Source organism: Cherax quadricarinatus, chromosome 2, assembly GCF_038502225.1.
Source record: "Cherax quadricarinatus isolate ZL_2023a chromosome 2, ASM3850222v1, whole genome shotgun sequence".
NCBI lineage: Eukaryota > Metazoa > Arthropoda > Malacostraca > Decapoda > Parastacidae > Cherax > Cherax quadricarinatus.
Window position 1 is genome coordinate 5,567,638 of NC_091293.1, and position 25,643 is coordinate 5,593,280.

At 45.1% G+C, this 25,643-nt stretch overlaps 1 protein-coding gene across 1 annotated transcript in view; it reads left to right on the forward strand.

Annotated features, from left to right (window-relative positions):
• Nucleotides 1-25,643, forward strand: part of LOC128690178 (cell adhesion molecule Dscam2-like) — a 485,658-nt gene that overhangs the window by 325,860 nt on the left and 134,155 nt on the right. The window contains exons 15-19 of the mRNA XM_070089455.1: nt 5,269-5,388; nt 6,514-6,687; nt 16,074-16,221; nt 23,076-23,254; nt 24,418-24,549. Of these exons, the coding sequence (XP_069945556.1) occupies nt 5,269-5,388; nt 6,514-6,687; nt 16,074-16,221; nt 23,076-23,254; nt 24,418-24,549 (753 nt within the window). The remainder of the gene's footprint in view (nt 1-5,268; nt 5,389-6,513; nt 6,688-16,073; nt 16,222-23,075; nt 23,255-24,417; nt 24,550-25,643) is intronic.

Consider the following 25,643-nt stretch of genomic DNA (forward strand, 5'->3'; position numbering starts at 1 on the left):
ACCTTCACTACCGCAGTGCCACCACTAACCAACCTTCACTACCACAGTGCCATCACTACCACAGTGCCATCACTAACCAACCTTCACTAACCTTCACTACCACAGTGCCATCACTAACCAACCTTCACTACCAAGTGCCTTCACTACCACAGTGCCACCACTAACCAACCTTCACTACCTCAGTGCCACCACTAACCAACCTTCACTACCACAGTGTCATCACTAACACAACCTTCACTACCACAGTGCCATCACTAACCAACCTTCACTTCCACAGTGCCACCACTAACCAACCTTCACTACCACAGTGCCATCACTAACCAACCTTCACTACCACAGTGCCACCACTAACCAACCTTCACTACCACAGTGCCATCACTAACCAACCTTCACTACCACAGTGCCACCACTAACCAACCTTCACTACCACAGTGCCATCACTAACCAACCTTCACTACCACAGTGCCACCACTAACCAACCTTCACTACCACAGTGCCACCACTAACCAACCTTCACTACCACAGTGCCATCACTAACCAACCTTCACTACCACAGTGCCACCACTAACCAACCTTCACTACCACAGTGCCATCACTAACCAACACTTCACTAACCAACCTTCACTACCACAGTGCCACCACTAACCAACCTTCACTACCACAGTGCCACCACTAACCAACCTTCACTACCACAGTGCTACCACTAACCAACCTTCACTACCACAGTGCCACCACTAACCAACCTTCACTACCATAGTGCCACCATTAACCAACCTTCACTACCACAGTGCCATCACTAATTAACCTTCACTACCACGGGGCCACCACTAACCAACCTTCACTAGCACAGGGCCACCACTAACCAACCTTCACTACCACATTGCCATCACTAACCAACCTTCACCACCACAGTGCTACCACTAACCAACCTTCACTACCACAGTGCCATCACTAACCAACCTTCACCACCTCAGTGCTACCACTAACCAACCTTCACTACCATAGTGTCACCACTAACCAACCTTCACTACCACAGTGCCACCACTAACCAACCTTCACTACCACAGTGCCATCACTAATTAACCTTCACTACCACAGGGCCACCACTAACCAACCTTCACTACCACAGTGCCATCACTAACCAACCTTCACTACCACAGTGCCACCACTAACCAACCTTCACTACCACAGTGCCACCACTAACCAACCTTCACTACCATAGTGCCACCACTAACCAACCTTCACTACCACAGTGCCATCACTAACCAACCTTCACTACCACAGGGCCACCACTAACCAACCTTCACTACCACAGTGCCCCCACTAACCAACCTTCACTACCACAGTGCCACCACTAACCAACCTTCACTACCACAGTGCCACCACTAACCAACCTTCACTACCAAAGTGCCATCACTAACCAACCTTCACTACCACAGTGCCACCACTAACCAACCTTCACTACCACAGTGCCATCACTAACCAACCTTCACTACCACAGTGCCATCACTAACCAACCTTCACTACCACAGTGCCACCACTAACCAACCTTCACTACCACAGTGCCACCACTAACCAACCTTCACTACCACAGTGCCATCACTAATCAATCTTCACTACCACAGTGCCATCACTAACCAACCTTCACTACCACAGTGCCATCACTAACCAACCTTCACTTCCACAGTGCCACCACTAACCAACCTTCACTACCACAGTGCCATCACTAACCAACCTTCACTACCACAGTGCCATCACTAACCAACCTTCACTACCACAGTGCCATCACTAACCAACCTTCACTTCCACAGTGCCACCACTAACCAACCTTCACTACCACAGTGCCATCACTAACCAACCTTCACTACCACAGTGCCACCACTAACCAACCTTCACTACCACAGTGCCACCACTAACCACCCTTCACTACCACAGTGCCATCACTAACCAACCTTCACTACCACAGTGCCACCACTAACCAACCTTCACTACCACAGTGCCACCACTAACCAACCTTCACTACCACAGTGCCATCACTAACCAACATTCACTACCACAGTGCCATCACTAACCAACCTTCACTACCACTGTCCCATCACTAACCAACCTTCACTACCACAGTGCCATCACTAACCAACCTTCACTACCACAGTGCCATCACTAACCAACCTTCACTACCACAGTGCCACCACTAACCAACCTTCACTACCACAGTGCCATCACTAACCAACCTTCACTACCACAGTGCCATCACTAACCAACCTTCACTACCACAGTGCCATCACTAACCAACCTTCACTACCACAGTGCCACCACTAACCAACCTTCACTACCACAGTGCCATCACTAACCAACCTTCACTACCACAGTGCCATCACTAACCAACCTTCACTACCACAGTGCCATCACTAACCAACCTTCACTACCACAGTGCCATCACTAACCAACCTTCACTACCACAGTGCCACCACTAACCAACCTTCACTACCACAGTGCCACCACTAACCAACCTTCACTACCACAGTGCCATCACTAACCAACCTTCACTACCACAGTGCCACCACTAACCAACCTTCACTACCACAGTGCCACCATTAACCAACCTTCAATACCACAGTGCCACCACTAACCAACCTTCACTACCACAGTGCCACCACTAACCATGGTCCATAAAAGCTGTGGTTGCTGTACTAGAGGAATAATAAAGAGAAAACACCCAATTAAAAAAATAATGTAACTGTAAAATAATTCAAGTAAATTATTTAAAAAATGCAAAAATGAATACTCTTAATTTGAAAATAAAAAAGTTCATGACAGTAATAATTCCCCAAAACTAAAATAATACTTCATATTTACGTTAAGTCTATATTCTGTTAAGGAAAATATAATATTAGACGTAAATAATTAGTGGTGCAGCTTAAGTGGAAGCTTAAGTAAATAATTATTTCAGGAGCAACAACGTACCAATTCCAGTTATGCTCGCACTCGAAGGTCAACCTTGAGACTCTCCAGCATGTGTTCTCGAGTACTTAATCATCCTCATCACCCCCCCCCCCCCCGTTTTCTACTCCTGCATGCTGATGGGGTGATATACGGTCTTTTTTGTTTTTGGACACACGCACTTCACTGGCGGACACCACGTATAAAAATGCCCGGCACTGATAAACGAGGACAGTCTGAATGCCCTTTTAGTTTAACGCCCCACCACACTAAATGACCTCCTTGCTTAAAGTCCCACCACTGACACAAACATCCTGACTCCTTTTCCAAATCCATTCTTGGATTTGGTAAAATAGTATGATAGGGTGGATTCGGGGAAGGCAATGTGACAGATGTTGCAAAGGTATGGAATAGGAGGTAGGTTACTGAAATCAGTGAAGAGCTTTTACGAGGATAGTGAGGCTCAGGTTAGAGTATGTACTGGAGAGCGAGATTATTTCCCATTAAAATTAGGCCTTGAACAGGGATGCGTGATGTCACCATGGTTATTCAACATATTTATAGACGGAGTTTTAAGGGAAGTGAATTCACGGGTGTTGGCAAGAGGGTTATAAGATAAAGAATCTAATACAAAGTGGGACTTGTCACAGTTGCTATTTGCTGATGACACTGTGTTTTTGGGAAATTCTGAAGAGAAGTTGCAGAGGTTGGTGGATGAGTTTGGTAGGGTATGTAAAAGAAGGAAATTAAAAGTGAATATAGGAAAGAGTAAGGTGATGAGGATAACAAAAAAATAGGTAACGAAAGACTGAATTTAAGAAAGGAGGGAGAGTGAATGGAGGAGTGAATGTTTTCAGATTTTTGGGAGTGGACGTGTCAGCAGATGAGTCTATGAAAGATGAGGTGATTTATAGAATTGACGACGGGAAAAAGGTTAGTGATGCACTGAGAAGTCTGTAGACACAAAGAGCTTTGCCCGTGGAAGCAAAGAGGGTAATGTATGAGAGTATAGTCATACCAACGCTCTTATATGGGTGTGAAGCATTGGTTGTGAATGTTGCAACAAGGAGAAGGCTGGAGGCAGTGGAAATGTCATGTCAGAGGGCAATGTGTGGTGTTATTATAATGCAAAGAATCTGTAGTTTTGAGATTAGAAGGAGGTGCAGGATTACCAAAACTATTATCTAAAGGGCTGAGGAGGGATTACTGAGAGGATGGAACGAAATAGAATAACTTCGAGAGTGTATAAATCTGTAATGAAGGGAATGCAGTTATGGGTCGGCCTAGGAAAGGTTGGTGGGAGGGGGTAAAGGAGGTTTTGTGTGCGAGGGACTTCGACCTCCAGCAGGCATGCATGAGCATGTTAGATAGGAACGAATGGAAACAAATGGTTTTTATGACTAGACGTGCTATTGGTGTGTGAGCTAGGTAACATTTATGAAGGGATGAAGGGAAACCTACAAGCCGGACTTGAGTCCTGGAGATGGGAAATACAGTGTCTGCACTCTGAAGCAGGAATGTTAATGTTGCAGTTTTATAACTGTAGTGTAAGCATGACTCTGGCAAGAAAGTGATGGAGTGAATGATGATAAAAGTTTTTCTTTTTCGGCCCACCCTGCCTTGGTGGGCCACCCTACCTTGGTGGGCCACCCTGCCTTGGAGGGCCACCCTGCCTTGGTGGGCCACCCTGCCTTGGTGGGCCACCCTGCCTTGGTGGCCCACGCTGCCTTGGTGGGGAACGGCCGATGTGTTAATAATATGTTACCACAGTGCCACCACTAACCAATCTTCACTATCACAGTGCCACCACTAACCAACCTTCACTACCACAGTGCCACCACTAACCAACCTTCACTATCCCAGTGCCACCACTATCCAACCTTCACCACCACAGTGCCACCACTAACCAACCCTGACTACCACAGTGACATCACTAACCAACCTTCACTACCACAGTGCCACCACTAACCAACCCTGACTACCACAGTGACATCACTAACAAACTTTCACTACCACAGTGCCACCACTAACCAACCTTCACTACCATAGTGCCACCACTAACCAACCTTCACTACCACAGTGCCACCACTGACAAACCTTCACTACCATAGTGCCACCACTAACCAACCTTCACTACCACAGTGCCACCACTGACAAACCTTCACTACCATAGTGCCACCACTAACCAACCTTTACTACCACAGTGCCACCACTAATCAACCTTCACTACCATAGTGCCACCACTAACCAACCTTTACTACCACAGTGCCACCACTAATCAACCTTCACTGCCAAAGTGCTACCACTAACCAACCTTCACTACCACAGTGCCACCACGCTGGGTATCAGAACCTGAGGACCAGAGTGTCACAAGAGACGGCGATGCTCTTATAAAATGCCAAACTGAAGGTTTTCCTCCTCCCAAAATCATATGGAGGAAGGCCCATGGTGAGTGAAGCATTGGAGCTTATTATTATTATTATTATTATTATTATTATTATTATTATTAGTAGTAGTAGTAGTAGTAGTAGTAGTAGTAGTAGTAGTAGTAGTAGTAGTAGTAGTAGTAGTAGTAGTAGTAGTAGTAGTAGTAGTAGTAGTAGTAGTAGTAGTAGTAGTAGTAGTAGTAGTAGTAGTAGTAGTAGTAGTTAGTAGTAGTAGTAGTAGTAGTAGTAGTAGTAGTAGTAGTAGTAGTAGTATTAGTAGTAGTAGTAGTAAGTAGTAGTAGTAGTAGTAGTAGTAGTAGTAGTAGTAGTAGTAGTAGTAGTAGTAGTAGTAGTATTAGTAGTAGTAGTAGTAGTAGTAGTAGTAGTAGTAGTAGTAGTATTAGTAGTAGTAGTAGTAGTAGTAGTAGTAGTAGTAGTAGTAGTAGTAGTAGTAGTAGTAGTAGTAGTAGTTATTATTATTATTATTATTATTATTATTATTATTATTATTATTGTTGTTGTTAATAATAATAATAATAATAATAATAATAATAATAATAATAATAATAATAATAATAATGATGATAATAATAATAATAATAATAATAATAATATTATTATTATTATTATTATTATTATTATTATTATTATTATTATTATTATTATTATTATTATTATTATTATTATTATTATTATTATTATTATTATTATTACTTGTGTACAAAGGGCTTGGATATGCAACCGACTTCTCTAAGAGGGTCAGACAGGAGTGAGCGGAGGCCAGCATTTCATTTTTTTTAATCTGACGTGTTGTTGGTAATTACAACCTGCTGTGTGATTAAAAATTGACTCATGCAGCTTGTTGAGAGATACAAGCCAAAGTCAGCTCTTGGCTAGAGGCTAGTGCCAACTTTTGGCTAGAGTCTAGAGCCAGCTGTTAGCGAAAGGCTGCAACCAGCTCCAGGCTAGAAGCTGGAGTCAGCTTAGAGCCAGCTGCGAATTAGAAGCTGGAACTAGCTGTAGGTTAAAGCGAGAACGCGATGTATAATAGAGGCTGAAACCAGCTGTATGTTACAAGCTGAAGACGGCTCTGAGCCAGCTGCGAGTTAGATGTCCTTAGCACTTACCACTGCTGGTGCTGCTGCAGGTGCTGCTCCAGGAACGTACAGAGACCTGATGGGAAAGAGTGGAATGCAGCAGCTAAGTAACGGCTCCTTACTCCTCACACAAGTCACAAAAGAAGCCGAGGGTCGCTACCTCTGTGAGGCAACCAATGGTATTGGAGCTGGTCTCAGCAAGGTCGTCCAGGTCACTGTTAACGGTAAGAAACATCAGAGTGTGATATATGTGTGTGTGTGTGTGTGTGTGTGTGTGTGTGTGTGTGTGTGTGTGTGTGTGTGTGTGTGTGTGTGTGTGTGTGTGTGTGTGTAAGTATGTGTGTGTACTCACCTTGTTGTACTCACCTAGTTGAGGTTGCGGGGGTCGAGTCCGAGCTCCTGGCCCCGCCTCTTCACTGATCGCTACTAGGTCACTCTCCCTGAGCCGTGAGCTTTATCATACCTCTGCTTAAAGCTATGTATAGATCCTGCCTCCACTACATCGCTTCCCAAACTATTCCACTTACTGACTACTCTGTGGCTGAAGAAATACTTCCTAACATCCCTGTGATTAATCTGTGTCTTCAGCTTCCAACCGTGTCCCCTTGTTACTGTGTCCAGTCTCTGGAACATCCTGTCTTTGTCCACCTTGTCAATTCCTCTCAGTATTTTGTATGTAGTTATCATGTCCCCCCTATCTCTCCTGTCCTCCAGTGTCGTCAGGTTGATTTCCCTTAACCTCTCCTTGTAGGACATACCTCTTAGCTCTGGGACTAGTCTTGTTGCAAACCTTTGCACTTTCTCTAGTTTCTTTACGTGCTTGGCTAGGTGTGGATTCCAAACTAGTGCCGCATACTCCAATATGGGGCTAACGTACACGGTGTACAGGGTCCTGAATGATTCCTTATTAAGATGTCGGAATGCTGTTCTGAGGTTTGCTAGGCGCCCATATACTGCAGCAGTTATTTGGTTGATGTGCGCTTCATAAGATGTGCCTGGTGTTATACTCACCCCAAGATCTTTTTCCTTGAGTGAGGTTTGTAGTCTCTGGCCCCCTAGACTGTACTCCGTCTGCGGTCTTCTTTGCCCTTCCCCAATCTTCATGACTTTGCACTTGGTGGGATTGAACTCCAGGAGCCAATTGCTGGACCAGGTCAGCAGCCTGTCCAGATCCCTTTGTAGTTCTGCCTGGTCTTCGATCGAGTGAATTCTTCTCATCAACTTCACGTCATCTGCAAACAGGGACACCTCAGAGTCTATTCCTTCCGTCATGTCGTTCACAAATACCAGAAACAGCTCTGGTCCTAGGACTGACCACTGTGGGACCCCACTGATCACAGGTGCCCACTCTGACACCTCGCCACGTACCATGACTCGCTGCTGTCTTCCTGACAAGTATTCCCTGATCCATTGTAGTGCCTTCCCTGTTATCCCTGCTTGGTCCTCCAGTTTTTGCACCAATCTCTTGTGTGGAACTGTGTCAAACGCCTTCTTGCAGTCCAAGAAAATGCAATCCACCCACCCCTCTCTCTCTTGTCTTACTGCTGTCACCATGTCATAGAACTCCAGTAGGTTTGTGACACAGGATTTCCCGTCCCTGAAACCATGTTGGCTGCTGTTGATGAGATCGTTCCTTTCTAGGTGTTCCACCACTCTTCTCCTGATAATCTTCTCCATGATTTTGCATACTATACATGTCAGTGACACTGGTCTGTAGTTTAATGCTTCATGTCTGTCTCCTTTTTTAAAGATTGGGACTACATTTGCTGTCTTCCATGCCTCAGGCAATCTCCCTGTTTCGATAGATGTATTGAATATTGTTGTTAGGGGTACACATAGCGCCTCTGCTCCCTCTCTCAATACCCACGGGGAGATGTTATCTGGCCCCATTGCCTTTGAGGTATCTAGCTCACTCAGAAGCCTCTTAACTTCTTCCTCGGTTGTGTGCACTGTGTCCAGCACATGGTGGTGTGCCCCACCTCTCCGTCTTTCTGGAGCTCCTTCTGTCTCCTCTGTGAACACTTCTTTGAATCTCTTGTTGAGTTCCTCACATACTTCACGGTCATTTCATGTTGTCTCTCCTCCTTCCTTCCTTAGCCTGATTACCTGGTCCTTGACTGTTGTTTTCCTCCTGATGTGGCTGTACAACAGTTTCGGGTCAGATTTGGCTCTCGCTGCTATGTCGTTTTCATATTGTCTCTGGGCCTCCCTTCTTATCTGTGCATATTCGTTTCTGGCTCTACGACTGCTCTCCATATTCTCCTGGGTCCTTTGCCTTCTATATTTCTTCCATTCCCTAGCACACTTGGTTTTTGCCTCCCTGCACCTTTGGGTAAACCATGGGCTCATCCTGGCTTTTTCATTATTCCTGTTACCCTTGGGTACAAACCTCTCCTCAGCCTCCTTGCATTTTGTTGCTACATATTCCATCATCTCATTAACTGGCTTCCCTGCCAGTTCTGTGTGTGTGTGTGTGTGTGTGTGTGTGTGTGTGTGTGTGTGTGTGTGTGTGTGTGTGTGTGTGTGTGTGTGTGTGTGTGTGTGTGTGTGTGTGTGTGTGTGTGTGTATGTGTGTGTGTGTGTGTGTGTGTGTGTGTGTGTGTGTGTGTGTGTGTGTGTGTGTGTGTGTGTTAGTGTGTGTGTGTGTGTGTGTGTTAGTGTGTCTCTGTGAGTGTATGTGTGTATGTGTGTAGGTGTGTGTGTAGGTGTGTGTGTGTAGGTGTGTGTGTGTAGGTGTGTGTGTGTGTAGGTGTGTGTGTGTGTGTACTCACTTAATTGTACTCACCTAATTGTGGTTGCAGGGGTCGAGACTCAGCTCCTGGCCCCGCCTCTTCACCGACCGCTACTAGGTCCTCTCTCCCCCTGCTCCATGAGCTTTATCATACCTCGTCTTAAAACTATGTATAGTTCCTGCCTCCACTACATCGCTTGCCAGACTATTCCACTTCCTAACTACTCTATGACTGAAGAAATACTTCCTAACATCCCTTTGACTCATCTGAGTCTTCAGCTTCCAATTGTGACCCCTTGTTTCTGTGTCCCATCTCTGGAACATCCTGTCTCTGTCCACCTTGTCTATTCCACGCAGTATTTTGTATGTCGTTATCATGTCTCCTCTGACCCTCCTGTCCTCCAGTGTTGTCAGACCGATTTCCATTAACCTTTCTTCATAGGACATTCCCCTTAGCTCTGGAACTAGCCTTGTTGCAAGCCTTTGCACTTTCTCTAATTTCTTGACGTGTTTGACCAGGTGTGGGTTCCAAACTGGTGCCGCGTACTCCTGTATGGGCCTGACGTACACAGTGGATAAAGTCTTGAACGATTCCTTACTGAGGTACCGGAACGCTTTTCTCAGGTTTGCCAAGCGCCCATATGCGGCAGCAGTTATCTGGTTAATGTGTGCTTCTGGCGATGTAATCGGTATTATACTCACTCCTAGGTCTTTCTCCTTGAGTGAGGTTTGCAGCCTTTGGCCTCCTAGCCTATACTCTGTCTGCGGTCTTCTTTGCACTCCTCCGATCTTCATGACGTTGCATTCGGCGGGGTTAAATTCTAGGAGCCAGTTTCTGGACCACACATCCAGCCTGTCCAATTCTCTTTGTAGACCTGTGTGGTCCGGGTCTGATTTAATTCTCCTCATTAATTTCACGTCATCTGCAAACAGGGACACTTCTGAGTCTATCCCTTCCGTCATGTCGTTCACATATACTAAGAATAGCACTGATCCCAGGACTGACCCTTGTGAGACCACGCTCGTCACTGGCGCCCACTGTGATACCTCATCACGGACCATGACTCGCTGTTGCCTCCCTGTTATGTATTCTCTGATCCATTGCAGTGCCCTTCCTGTTATACGTGCCTGTTCCTCTAGTTTCTGTACTAATCTCTTGTGAGGAACTGTCTCGAAGGCCTTCTTGCAGTCCAAGAAAATGCAATCAACCCACCCCTCCCTCTCATTTCTTACTTCAGTTACCTTATCACAAAACTGTAGTAGGTTTGTGACACAGGATTTGCCTTCCATGAATCCGTGCTGGCTGTCATTTATAATCTTGTTCCGCTCCAAGTGCTCCACCACTCTCCTCCTGATAATCTTTTCCAAGACTTTGCATGCTATTCATGTCAGTGACACTGGTCTATAATTTAGTGCTTCATTTCTGTCTCCCTTCTTAAAGATGGGGACGACATTTGCCTTCTTCCATACTTCAGGTAGTTGCCAAGTTTCAAGGGAAGTGTTGAAGATTTTGGTTAGTGGCACACGTAGTGTCCCTGCTCCCACTCTAAGGGCCCATGGAGAGATGTTGTCCAGTCCCACCGCCTTTGAGGTATTAAGGTCACTTAGGAGCTTCTACACCTCCTCCTCAGTTGTGTGTAATTCATCAAACACTTGTTAGTATATCCCTTGTTGCTGTACCCCACTGTTTTGTCTTCCCATTGTCCCTTCAGCCTGTACTGTAAATACTTCCTGAAATCTCATGTTGAGCTCCTCACATACCTCCTAGTCGTTTCTTGTGAGCTCTCCACCTTCTTTCCTCAGCCTGATTACCTGGTCTTTGACTGTTGTCTTCCTCCTGATGTGTCTGTAGTGTAGTTTCGGGTCAGACTTGACTTTCGATGCTATGTCATTTTCATACTGCCGCTGCGCCTCCCTTCTTATCTGTGCATACTCGTTTCTGGCTCGTTGACTAATCTCTTTATTCTACTGAGTCCTTTGCCTTCTGTACTTTTTCCATTCACTAGAGCACTTCGTTTTTGCCTCCCTGCACCTTTGGGTAAACCAAGGGCTTGTTCTGTCCTTCCCATTATTTCTGTTACCCTTGGGAACAAACCTTTCCTCTGCCTCCTTGCATTTTGTAGTTACTAAGTCCATCATTTCATTTATTGATTTTCCTACCAACTCCTGTTCCCACTGAACCTCCTGCAGGAAGATCCTCATTCCTGTGTAGTCCCCCTTTTATAGTTTAGCTTTTCCCTTTCTACTTCTGTTACCCTCTCCACTTTTAGCTCCACGATGTATTCAAAGCTCATAACTACGTGGTCACTATCTCCAATGGGCCCTTTCATATGTCATGTGCTCAATGTCTGAGCTACTCAGGGTGAACAGAAGGTCCAGTCTTGCTGGTTCATCCTCCCCTCTCTCTCTGGTAGTAACCCTAACATGTTGGTGCATGAGATTTGCCAGCACCACATCCATCATCTTGGCTCTCCATGTTTTGGGACCCCCATGTGACTCCAGGTTTTCCCAATCAATCTCCCTGTGATTGAAGTTGCCCATGACCAGTAACTTTGCTCTACTCGAGTGAGCCCTTCTTGCCACCTCAGCTAGAGTGTCCACCATTTTTCTGTTACACTCATATTCCTCTCTTGGCCTCCTGCAGTTCTGTGGTGGGTTATACATCACTGCAATGATTACCTTGTGTTCCCCTGACTGAACTGTACCTACTATGTAATCCATTTCTCCAGTCTCGTCCATACCTTCCATTTCTTGATAACCCCACTGGTTTTTTATTAGTAGTGCAACCCCTCCTCCCCCCCTGCTCCTTCTATCCTTCCTCAGGATCTGATATCCGGGTGGGAAGATTGCATCTGTTATTAACCCAGTGAGTTTTGTTTCTGTAACCGCTACGAAGTCTGGGGACATCTCCTTAATTCTTTCATGCCACTCCTCACATTTATTCGTTATTCCATACGCGTTCGTGTACCAAACCTTCAACTTCTTTTCAATAACTGTGGTCTGGGGAGAGATGTGGGTTATGGGGAGCAGGTGCCCCGGCAGGGGCCTATAGGGGGTTGGTGTGGGGATGGGGTCTGTGGTGTGGGGTGTGGGGGCAGAGGGCCTATGGGGGGTTTCAGTGGGGGTGGGGGTGGGGGTGGTGGTAAGGGGGTGGGGGGATGGGGGAAGAGGGCCTATTTGGAGTTACAATGGGGGAGGGGGTTGTGGTGAGGGGGATGGAGTTAGAGGGTACAGTGTGTGGGTTGCTGTGGGTAACTGTGAGGGTGGGGTTTTTGGTGAGGGGGATGGGAGGAGAGGGTACATTGTGTGGGTTACTGTGTGTTTCTGTGGGGTGGGGTTTGAGCAGAGGGGGATGTGTGGGTTACTGAGGGTTACTGTGGGGGTGGGGTTTATGCAGAGGGGGATGTGTGGGTTACTGTGGGTTTCTGTGGGGGTGGGGTTTGTGCTGAAGGAGATGGGGGCAGAGGGTACAGTGAGTGGGTTTTGGGTTAGGTCGTTTGATTGCTTTGGGATTGCCATTCCTCTGGTTCTCCGTCAAGGTTTTTGGTGTCCCATGTTTCTTTTCCACAGAAGGAAGAACTTATGCCAAGAGTGCTGTGGAGGGAGGTATTTGTTGTTTGTTGTGTGTGTGTGTGTGTGTGTGTGTGTGTGTGTGTGTGTGTGTGTGTGCATGCGTGCGTGTGTGTGTGTGTGATGTATGTATGTGTGTGTACTCACCTATTTGTACTCACCTATTTGTGGTTGCAGGAGTCGAGTCCTAGCTCCTGGCCCCGCCTCTTCACCGGTTGCTACTAGGCCCTCTCTCTCCCCGCTCCATGAGCTTTATCAAACCTCGTCTTAAAACTGTGTATGGTTCCTGCCTCCACTACGTCATTTTCTAGGCTATTCCACTGCCTTACAACTCTATGACTGAAGAAATACTTCCTACTATCTCTCTGACTCATTTGTGTCTTCAACTTCCAATTGTGGCCTCTTGTTTCTGTGTCCCCTCCCTGGAACATCCTGTCTTTGTCCACCTTGTCTATTCCACGCAGTATTTTATATGTCGTTATCATGTCTCCCCTGACCCTCCTGTCCTCCAGTGTCGTCAGGCCGATTTCCCTTAATCTTTCTTCATAGGACATTCCCCTTAGCTCTGGAACTAACCTTGTCGCAAACCTTTGTACTTTCTCTAGTTTCTTGACGTGCTTTATCAAGTGCGGGTTCCAAACAGGTGCTGCATACTCCAGTATGGGCCTGACATACACGGTGTACAGCGTCTTGAATGATTCCTTACTAAGGTATCGGAATGCTGTTCTCAGGTTTGCCAGGCGCCCATATGCTGCAGCAGTTATCTGATTGATGTGTGCTTCCGGAGACATGCTCGGTGTTATACTCACCCCAAGATCTTTCTCCTTGAGTGAGGTTTGCAGTCTTTGGCCACCTAGCCTATACTCTGTCTGTGGTCTTCTGTGCCCTTCCCCTATCTTCATGACTTTGCATTTGGCAGGATTAAATTCGAGAAGCCATTTGCTGGACCAGGTGTCCAGTCTGTCCAGGTCTCTTTGAAGTCCTGCCTGGTCCTCATCAGATTTAATTCTCCTCATTAACTTCACATCATCTGCAAACAGGGACACTTCTGAGTCTAACCCTTCCGTCATGTCGTTCACATATACCAAAAATAGCACTGGTCCTAGGACCGACCCCTGTGGGACCCCGCTCGTCACAGGTGTGTGTGTGTACTCACCTAGTTGAGGTTGCGGGGGTCGAGTCCGAGCTCCTGGCCCCGAGGTGTGTGTGTGTGTGTGTGTGTGTGTGTGTGTGTGTGTGTGTGTGTGTGTGTGTGTACTCGCCTAATTGTGGTTGCAGGGGTCGAGACTCAGCTCCTGTCTCCACATCTTCATTGGTCGCTACTAGGTCCTCTCTCTCCCTGCTCCATGAGCTTTATCATACCTCGTCTTAAAACTATGTATGGTCCCTCCCTCCACTACATCACTTGCCAGATCATTCCACTTCCTGACTACTCTATGACTGAAGAAATACTTCCTAACATCCCATTGATTCATCTGAGTCTTCAACTTCCAAGTGTGACCCTTTGTTTCTGTGTCCCTTCTCTGGAACATCCGGTATCTGTCCACCTTGTCTATTCTACGCAGTATTTTGTATGTCGTTATCATGTCTCCTCTAACCCTCCTGTCTTCAAGTGTTGTCTGGCCGATTTCCCTTAACCTTTCTTCATAGGACATTCCCCTTAGTTCTGGAGCTAACCTTGTCACAAACCTTTGCACTTTCCCTAATTTCTTGACGTGCTTGACCTGGTGTGGGTTCCAAACTGTTGCTGCATACTCCAGTATGGGCCTGACGTACACGGTGTACAGTGTCTTAAACGATTCCTTACTAAGGTATCAGAATGCTATTCTCAGGTTTGCCAGGCGCCCATATGCTGCAGCAGTTATTTGGTTGATGTGTGCTTCTTGAGACGTGCTCGGTGTTATACTCATCCCAAGATCTTTCTCCTTGAGAGAGGTTTGCAGTCTTTGGCCACCTAGCCTATACTCTGTATGCGGTCTTCTTTGCCTTTCCCCGATCTTCATGATCTTTGCATTTGGCGGGATTAAATTCCAGAAGCCAATTGTTGGACCAGGTGTCCAGCCTGTCCAGGTCTCTTTGAAATCCTGTCTGATCCTCATCTGAATTTATTCTCCTCATTAACTTCACATCGTCTGCGAACAGGGACACATATACCAAAAATATCACTGGCCCTAGGACCGACCCCTGTGGCACCCCTCTCGTCACAGGTGCCCACTGTGATACCTCATCACGTACCATGACTCGTTGTTTCCTCCCTGTCAGGTGTTCTCTGATCCATTGCAATGCCCTTCCTGTTACATGCACCTGATCCTCTTGCTGAGGAACTTTGTCGAAGGCCTTCTTGCAGTCCAAGAAAATGCAATCAACCCACCCCTCTCTCTCGTGTCTTACTTCTGTTACTTTATAATAAAACTCCAGAAGGCTTGTGACATGGGATTTGCCTTCCATGAATCCATGCTTCTTGTCGTTTATACTCTTGTTTCCTTCCAGATGCTCCACCACTCTCCTCCTGATAATGTTCTCCATGACTTTGCATAATAATACAAGTCAGTGACACTGGTCTATAGTGTGTGTGTGTGTGTGTGTGTGTGTGTGTGTGTGTGTGTGTGTGTGTGTGTGTGTGTGTGTGTGTGTGTGTGTTTGTGTTGATGTGTTTGTATTGATGTGTTTGTGTTTATGTGTGTGTGTGTGTTTGTGTGTGTGTGTGTGTGTGTTTTAATTGCTTAAAATGTCCGATATCTCCTTACATCAGATACCATGACATATCACTCAAGTTATTGTACTGTCTATCTCTATATTCCTCAGTAAGTTGACAATCAAGCACATACTGTTCAGGAGACTAAACGTAAGGCTGCCCACTGACTTTACATTTAGTTTAATCATTATCTGCATATCTGTCAAACTATCGAAAATGCATGTAATAAAGCCTATGCCTGGCTACTACAAACATCAGTCAATCTGTTTACATTACAACTTGCTCCGTAAATGTGCTCTTCTGCGTTCATATAATAAAGAATTATAGATCAATTCAGGCTTCTAACTATTTTCCTGTGATACTGAGATTCGTTACTTACTTGTCTCCTAGAATCATTTCTAATGCATGACAAAGATAAACTAAAGATTCACTCATCTTCTGCCTTTGGCTAATTTATCAGCTTTATCAACTAGGCATAATTCAGTGTGAGATTGTGAGAGGAAAACATCGATAACTTTTTTCTCACAAACTAATTAACTTATATATAGCATAAGGTAGCCACAAGCTTGTATCGAAGCTTGTTCAATAAACTCACTCTCCCTCCATCATTGCAGCTCCTCCTAGGTTCAACCTGAGGGGTACCAACGTGAGTGTGGGTACAGGGGGTCACGCTGTGCTGCGATGCCCAGTCACAGGGGACCAGCCCATGAAGGTCTCCTGGCACAAGGATGGTAGAGTCATCACTCCCTCAGAGTCTTACAGGTAAGGAGTCAGTCTTTCTCTCTCTCTCTCTCTCTCTCTCTCTCTCTCTCTCTCTCTCTCTCTCTCTCTGTCTCTCTCTCTCTCTCTCTTTCTCTCTCTCTCTCTCTCTCTCTCTCTCTCTCTCTCTCTCTCTCTCTTTTCCAGCACTCCTAACCCCCATTAAACACATTTTTTCTGAAGAATAATAAAAGTATCTACATTTAAATATTAAAGACTATCATGTAAAACCAAGTAAACATGCAGACAAACACACACACAAACAAACACACACACACACACATACACACACACGCACACACACATACACACACACACACACACATACACACACACACACATACACACACACACACACACACACACACACACACATACACACACACACACACACACACACACACACATACACACACACACACATACACACACACGACAGACATGAAGCATTAAACCACAGACCAGTGTCACTGACATGTATAGTATGCAAAATCATGGAGAAGATTATCAGGAGAAGAGTGGTGGAACACCTAGAAAGGAATGATCTCATCAACAGCAGCCAGCATGGTTTCAGGGACGGGAAATCCTGTGTCACAAACCTACTGGAGTTCTATGACATGGTGACAGCAGTAAGACAAGAGAGAGAGGGGTGGGTGGATTGCATTTTCTTGGACTGCAAGAAGGCGTTTGACACAGTTCCACACAAGAGATTGGTGCAAAAACTGGAGGACCAAGCAGGGATAACAGGGAAGGCACTACAATGGATCAGGGAATACTTGTCAGGAAGACGGCAGCGAGTCATGGTACGTGGCGAGGTGTCAGAGTGGGCACCTGTGACCAGCGGGGTCCCGCAGGGGTCAGTCCTAGGACCAGTGCTGTTTCTGGTATTTGTGAACGACATGACGGAAGGAATAGACTCTGAGGTGTCCCTGTTTGCAGATGACGTGAAGTTGATGAGAAGAATACACTCGATCGAAGACCAGGCAGAACTACAAAGGGATCTGGACAGGCTGCAGACCTGGTCCAGCAATTGGCTCCTGGAGTTCAATCCCACCAAGTGCAAAGTCATGAAGATTGGGGAAGGGCAAAGAAGGCCGCAGACGGAGTACAGTCTAGGGGGTAAGAGACTACAAACCTCACTCAAGGAAAAAGATCTTGGGGTGAGTATAACACCAGGCACATCTCCTGAAGCGCACATCAACCAAATAACTGCTGCAGCATATGGGCGCCTAGCAAACCTCAGAACAGCATTCCGACATCTTAATAAGGAATCGTTCAGGACCCTGTACACCGTATACGTTAGGCCCATATTGGAGTATGCGGCACCAGTTTGGAACCCACACCTAGCCAAGCACGTAAAGAAACTAGAGAAAGTGCAAAGGTTTGCAACAAGACTAGTCCCAGAGCTAAGAGGTATGTCCTACGAGGAGAGGTTAAGGGAAATCAACCTGACGACACTGGAGGACAGGAGAGATAGGGGGGACATGATAACGACATACAAAATACTGAGAGGAATTGACAAGGTGGACAAAGACAGGATGTTCCAGAGATTGGACACAGTAACAAGGGGACACAGTTGGAAGCTGAAGACACAGATGAATCACAGGGATGTTAGGAAGTATTTCTTCAGCCACAGAGTAGTCAGTAAGTGGAATAGTTTGGGAAGCGATGTACTGGAGGCAGGATCCATACATAGCTTTAAGCAGAGGTATGATAAAGCTCACGGCTCAGGGAGAGTGACCTAGTAGCGATCAGTGAAGAGGCGGGGCCAGGAGCTCGGACTCGACCCCCGCAACCTCAACTAGGTGAGTACAACTAGGTGAGTACACGCACACACACACACACACACACACACACACACACACACACACACACACACACACACACACACACACACACATACACACACACACACACACACACACACACACACACACATACACACACACACACATACATACATACACACACACACACACACACACACAACCAGCAAGGCTGGACTTAGTATTCACCTTCAGTAGTGCAGATATCGAGGACATCACATATGAAAGACCCCTTGGGGCCAGTGACCATGTGGTTTTAAGCTTCGAATACACAGTAGAGCTACAAGTGGAGGGAGAAGCAGGAAGGCCAGGACGAATGAAGCCAAACTACAAGAAAGGGGACTACACAGGAATGAGGAACTACCTGAACGGGGTTCAGTGGGACAGAGAACTGGCAGGGAAGCCAGTTAATGAGATGATGGAATATGTAGCAACAAAATGCAAGGAGGCTGAGGAGAGGTTTGTACCCAAGGGTAACAGGATTAATGAAAAAGCCAGGATGAGCCCATGGTTTATCCAAAGGTGCAGGGAGGCAAAAACCAAGTGTGCTAGGGAATGGAAGAAATATAGAAGGCAAAGGACCCAGGAGAATATGGAGAACAGTCGTAGAGCCAGAAACGAATATGCACAGATAAGAAGGGAGGCCCAAAGACAATATGAAAATGACATAGCAGCGAAAGCCAAATCTGACCCGAAACTGTTGTACAGCCACATCAGGAGGAAAACAACAGTCAAGGACCAGGTAATCAGGCTAAGGAAGGAAGGAGGAGAGACAACAAGAAATGACCGTGAAGTATGTGAAGAACTCAACAAGAGATTCAAAGAAGTGTTCACAGAGGAGACAGAAGGGACTCCAGAAAGACGGAGAGGTGGGGCACACCACCAAGTGCTGGACACAGTGCACACAACCGAGGAAGAAGTGAAGAGGCTTCTGAGTGAGCTAGATACCTCAAAGGCAATGGGGCCAGATAACATCTCCCCATGGGTATTGAGAGAGGGAGCAGAGGCGCTATGTGTACCCCTAACAACAATATTCAATATATCTATCGAAACAGGGAGATTGCCTGAGGCATGGAAGACAGCAAATGTAGTCCCAATCTTTAAAAAAGGAGACAGACATGAAGCATTAAACTACAGACCAGTGTCACTGACATGTATAGTATGCAAAATCATGGAGAAGATTATCAGGAGAAGAGTGGTGCAACACCTAGAAAGGAATGATCTCATCAACAGCAGCCAACATGGTTTCAGGGACGGGAAATCCTGTGTCACAAACCTACTGGAGTTCTATGACATGGTGACAGCAGTAAGACAAGAGAGAGAGGGGTGGGTGGATTGCATTTTCTTGGACTGCAAGAAGGCGTTTGACACAGTTCCACACAAGAGATTGGTGCAAAAACTGGAGGACCAAGCAGGGATAACAGGGAAGGCACTACAATGGATCAGGGAATACTTGTCAGGAAGACAGCAGCGAGTCATGGTACGTGGCGAGGTGTCAGAGTGGGCACCTGTGACCAGCGGGGTCCCGCAGGGGTCAGTCCTAGGACCAGTGCTGTTTCTGGTATTTGTGAACGACATGACGGAAGGAATAGACTCTGAGGTGTCCCTGTTTGCAGATGACGTGAAGTTGATGAGAAGAATACACTCGATCGAAGACCAGGCAGAACTACAAAGGGATCTGGACAGGCTGCAGACCTGGTCCAGCAATTGGCTCCTGGAGTTCAATCCCACCAAGTGCAAAGTCATGAAGATTGGGGAAGGGCAAAGAAGGCCGCAGACGGAGTACAGTCTAGGGGGTCAGAGACTACAAACCTCACTCAAGGAAAAAGATCTTGGGGTGAGTATAACACCAGGCACATCTCCTGAAGCGCACATCAACCAAATAACTGCTGCAGCATATGGGCGCCTAGCAAACCTCAGAACAGCATTCCGACATCTTAATAAGGAATCATTCAGGACCCTGTACACCGTGTATGTTAGGCCCATATTGGAGTATGCGGCACCAGTTTGGAACCCACACCTAGCCAAGCACGTGAAGAAACTAGAGAAAGTGCAAAGGTTTGCAACAAGACTAGTCCCAGAGCTAAGAGGTATGTCCTACGAGGAGAGGTTAAGGGAAATCAACCTGACGACACTGGAGGACAGGAGAGATAGGGGGGACATGATAACAACATACAAAATACTGAGAGGAATTGACAAGGTGGACAAAGACAGGATGTTCCAGAGATTGGACACAGTAACAAGGGGACACAGTTGGAAGCTGAAGACACAGATGAATCACAGGGATGTTAGGAAGTATTTCTTCAGCCACAGAGTAGTCAGTAAGTGGAATAGTTTGGGAAGCGATGTAGTGGAGGCAGGATCCATACATAGCTTTAAGCAGAGGTATGATAAAGCTCACGGCTCAGGGAGAGTGACCTAGTAGCGATCAGTGAAGAGGCGGGGCCAGGAGCTCGGACTCGACCCCCGCAACCTCAACTAGGTTTGTACAACTAGGTGAGTACACGCACACACACACACACACACACACACACACACACACACACACACACACACAGTTCCACACAAGAGATTGGTGCAAAAACTGGAGGACCAAGCAGGGATAACAGGGAAGGCACTACAATGGATCAGGGAATACTTGTCAGGAAGACAGCAGCGAGTCATGGTACGTGGCGAGGTGTCAGAGTGGGCACCTGTGACCAGTGGGGCCCCACAGGGGTCAGTCCTAGGACCAGAGCTGTTTCTGGTATTTGTGAACGACATGACGGAAGGAATAGACTCTGAGGTGTCCCTGTTTGCAGATGACGTGAAGTTGATGAGAAGAATTCACTCGATCGAAGACCAGGCAGAACTACAAAGAGATCTGGACAGGCTGCAGACCTGGTCCAGCAATTGGCTCCTGGAGTTCAATCCCACCAAGTGCAAAGTCATGAAGATTGGGAAGGGCAAAGAAGACCGCAGACGGAGTACAGTCTAGGGGGCCAGAGACTACAAACCTCACTCAAGGAAAAAGATCTTGGAGTGAGTATAACACCAGGCACATCTCCTGAAGCGCACATCAACCAAATAACTGCTGCAGCATATGGGCGCCTAGCAAACCTCAGAACAGCATTCCGACATCTTAATAAGGATTCATTCAGGACCCTGTACACCGTGTACGTTAGGCCCATATTGGAGTATGCGGCACCAGTTTGGAACCCACACCTAGCCAAGCACGTAAAGAAACTAGAGAAAGTGCAAAGGTTTGCAACAAGACTAGTCCCAGAGCTAAGAAGTATGTCCTACGAGGGGAGGTTAAGGGAAATCAACCTGACGACACTGGAGGACAGGAGAGATAGGGGGGACATGATAACGACATACAAAATAATGAGAGGAATTGACAAGGTGGACAAAGACAGGATGTTCCAGAGATTGGACACAGTAACAAGGGGACACAGTTGGAAGCTGAAGACACAGATGAATCACAGGGATGTTAGGAAGTATTTCTTCAGCCACAGAGTAGTCAGTAAGTGGAATAGTTTGGGAAGCGATGTAGTGGAGGCAGGATCCATACATAGCTTTAAGCAGAGGTATGATAAAGCTCACGGCTCAGGGAGAGTGACCTAGTAGCGATCAGTGAAGAGGCGGGGCCAGGAGCTCTGACTCGACCCCCGCAACCTCAACTAGGTGAGTACAACTAGGTGAGTACACACACTCATACACACACACACACACACACACACACACACACACACACTCAAACACACGTCTTCCATAATAACCTGAGACAGAATATCAAGACCACATAATGATACTGAGTCCCAATCCATCTCAACAGTACTCTATCGCATATTTCCATGTTAATATTTCCATGTTAATATTTCCATGTTAATATTTCCATGTTAATATTTCCATGTTAATATTTCCATGTTAATATTTCCATGTTAATATTTCCATGTTAATATTTCCATGTTAATATTTCCATGTTAATATTTCCATGTTAATATTTCCATGTTAATATTTCCATGTTAATATTTCCATGTTAATATTTCCATGTTAATATTTCCATGTTAATATTTCCATGTTAATATTTCCATGTTAATATTTCCATGTTAATATTTCCATGTTAATATTTCCATGTTAATATTTCCATGTTAATATTTCCATGTTAATATTTCCATGTTAATATTTCCATGTTAATATTTCCATGTTAATATTTCCATGTTAATATTTCCATGTTAATATTTCCATGTTAATATTTCCATGTTAATATTTCCATGTTAATATTTCCATGTTAATATTTCCATGTTAATATTTCCATGTTAATATTTCCATGTTAATATTTCCATGTTAATATTTCCATGTTAATATTTCCATGTTAATATTTCCATGTTAATATTTCCATGTTAATATTTCCATGTTAATATTTCCATGTTAATATTTCCATGTTAATATTTCCATGTTAATATTTCCATGTTAATATTTCCATGTTAATATTTCCATGTTAATATTTCCATGTTAATATTTCCATGTTAATATTTCCATGTTAATATTTCCATGTTAATATTTCCATGTTAATATTTCCATGTTAATATTTCCATGTTAATATTTCCATGTTAATATTTCCATGTTAATATTTCCATGTTAATATTTCCATGTTAATATACAGTTATCAAGATAACTTTAGATATACTTATAAACATAACATATAACATATAATATATTTCTAATGCCTGGAATATTTAGTCACTTATTTTCAATTTACTCTAAAAAAAATCCCGGCTTTAACCATGCTAATGCTCAGAATTTTTTATCAGTTTCTAATCTGAACCAAAAATACCTGTTTTAATTAACAATGTTAAAAATTCATCTTTTTTTTAACTTTGAGAATTTACGTAACCTCCCTGAATATTTCCGTCACTTGACTCAGTTATTATATTGAAGGATGTGAACCTACAGGAAATCTCTAAATTATTTTTGAAAAGGTTTCTTGTAATCCCTAGGAGTTTCTTGTAATCCCTAGCAGTTTCTTGTAGTTCCCTGTGTCGCCAGGCACGAACTGCGAGAGACCACTGCGGGCGGCGTGGGCGGGCGTGCGGGCGTGGGCGAGGAGGAGCGTATTCTGGAGTTGATGATCACGAGTGTCATACCAGAGGATGGTGGTCAGTATGTTTGTACCGCTAACAACGATCATGGTCACGCCTCCACCACCGTCACCCTCCTGGTGCAAGGTGATTAGTGGGCGGGCATGGGCAAGGATGTGGGCATAGAATGAAGTCTGTGTGGGGAGTCTGTGAGTGGAAGAGGGTTTTAGTATGGGTCCTGGGGCGTGAGTGTAAAGGGCGTGGGTTCAGGTGCGTATGGGAGGGCGTGGGTTTAAGCATGGGTGGACGTGGGTGTGAGAGGAATAACAACAAAACTTCTAATCCTTCTTCACTGCAGCATCAGTCCCTGACACTCCTCCTCAGCGTCACCACCTACCTGCTGCACGCTCCCCACACCACCACTCTTTCACGTAATACTCAACTCAAAACAGAAAATCGGGGAAAAGAACACTTGTGTATAATTTAGGACTTCTTTTTTTTTAAGGGAAACGTTTCGCCACGAGTGATTTCATCAGTCCTGACAACGCTACTCGTGGTGAAATGTTTTAATAAATATCGTGAACTGTCAGCAAATGTCCTATTCTACAACTGTCCTATTCTACCATACCATTTACACCAAGCCAAACAGCATTTTCCGAGAATTTAACTTCCAATTCTCAGTTTGAGAATTAAGTAAAAAACCCAATAGCCCAGTATTTTTATAACATTTTCAATTATGTCATCGAGATATGCAAAAATATTAAGATAATGTATTCTGGAACCCCAGCGTTAATTCTCCTCCAGACCAACTCTGTTTTTAATTGTCATCTCCAAGTCCCAGGCCACAAAATCTACAGACGTCTTACCTATATGTTGCAACCTCCAATTTTCCTTCCTCAGAAACAATACACAAACCCCTTTATGTTGCAGCCTCTAATTCCCCAACCAAAGAAACAATACACAACCTCATTTATGTTGTAACTTCTATTTCTCCCACTACAGAAAATATGATCACGCCCTCTTCATGTTGCAACCCCCATCACATACACTACAGAGCTTGCAGACCTGACCATTACAAATTGTACTCTTTAATTCCCCTACCACAGAGCCTCCATACCTATTCTATTTACTTGGTAATCTCTAATTATCGCACCACAATCTTCATCCGTTTCCCTACACGCTATAATCTCCAGTACCCCCACCACAGAGCATCAATGCATGCCCCTACACGCTATAATCTCCAGTACCCCCACCACAGAACCTCAATCCGTGTCCTTTACACGTTGTAATCTCCAGTACCCGTACCACAGAGCCTCCAGATTTGCCACGGTCTCTGCATGTGGTGGACAAAGGTTCTCGACACGTGCGCCTGGCTTGGGAGGTGCCTCAAGACGGCAACTCACCTATCACCAAGTACACCCTCCGGTACACACGTCTGGGAGGTATGTGCAAGGTTCATTAATTACTTTTGTTCGATATCGGTGTAGAAATAATTTTTAGTTATACATAGAGATGAAGAACAAAATTCACACTACTGTGGTTTAAATAATTTACAACTAATCAGTGAACTGAAAAGAAAATCTTGTTTCGGTTCATGCAAGATAATCATCAAGACGTGTGTAAGGACAGATGGGTAAAGGGGTAGACGGGTACTGGTACGGGCAATATTAGGTAACTACAGCGATGATGCGAGTGTAAGCAGGGGCGGCAGACAGAAGTTAGATCAAAGTGAATACAAGCGACTTTTGGATTTGATGTGCTGTTTTAGTGTGAGTAAAGGTAGCATTTATGAATCGTTTTGGTGACACTGGTTAGCCAGACTTGAGTCCTGGGCGAATTTAACACCAAGAAATATAAAAGGAGAGACATGGTAGCGACCTAGCGGAAGAGAGAGAGAGAGAGAGAGAGAGAGAGAGAGAGAGAGAGAGAGAGAGAGAGAGAGAAGGAAGGGGAAGGAAGCAAATTCAATAATGAAGAGGATCCATGAATGCTGATAACGGAGTGATGTCAACACGATAGGACAAGAGTACCAACACAGTCATTCCCAACACACTACACAACTCAAGAAAATATCGAGAAAACGGAAGAAAACAGCACGTGCTTATATAGCCGAAATGTATCACCTCTCACACACTGGTAATCTGTCATAAATAATCTTACATCTTGATAAACTGCCGCACAATACATGCTAAACACGTTCATTTAAATACTTAAAGAGAGTAAGAACTTTTTGTTAACAATTATATGTTGCAAGAAGCGTTCAAGGAAAAAAATCCGAAATGGCCAAGGGCGTTTGAAAAGTACTTTATCTTAAAATTGAATCATGTATTTCGAAAAAATACACACAGAAACAATAAAATCCAGGTCAAATAATGGGTGTGGGGAGAGGGGAAGCGAGGAGATAACGGAGGAGTAAGAAAGCAAGATAACAGGTGGAGGGGGAGGAGGAAACGGAACGTCAGATAACAAGGGAATAAGAATGTAAGGTAACACAGGAATAGGAATACATGATAACAGGAGAACAGCAAAGCAAAGG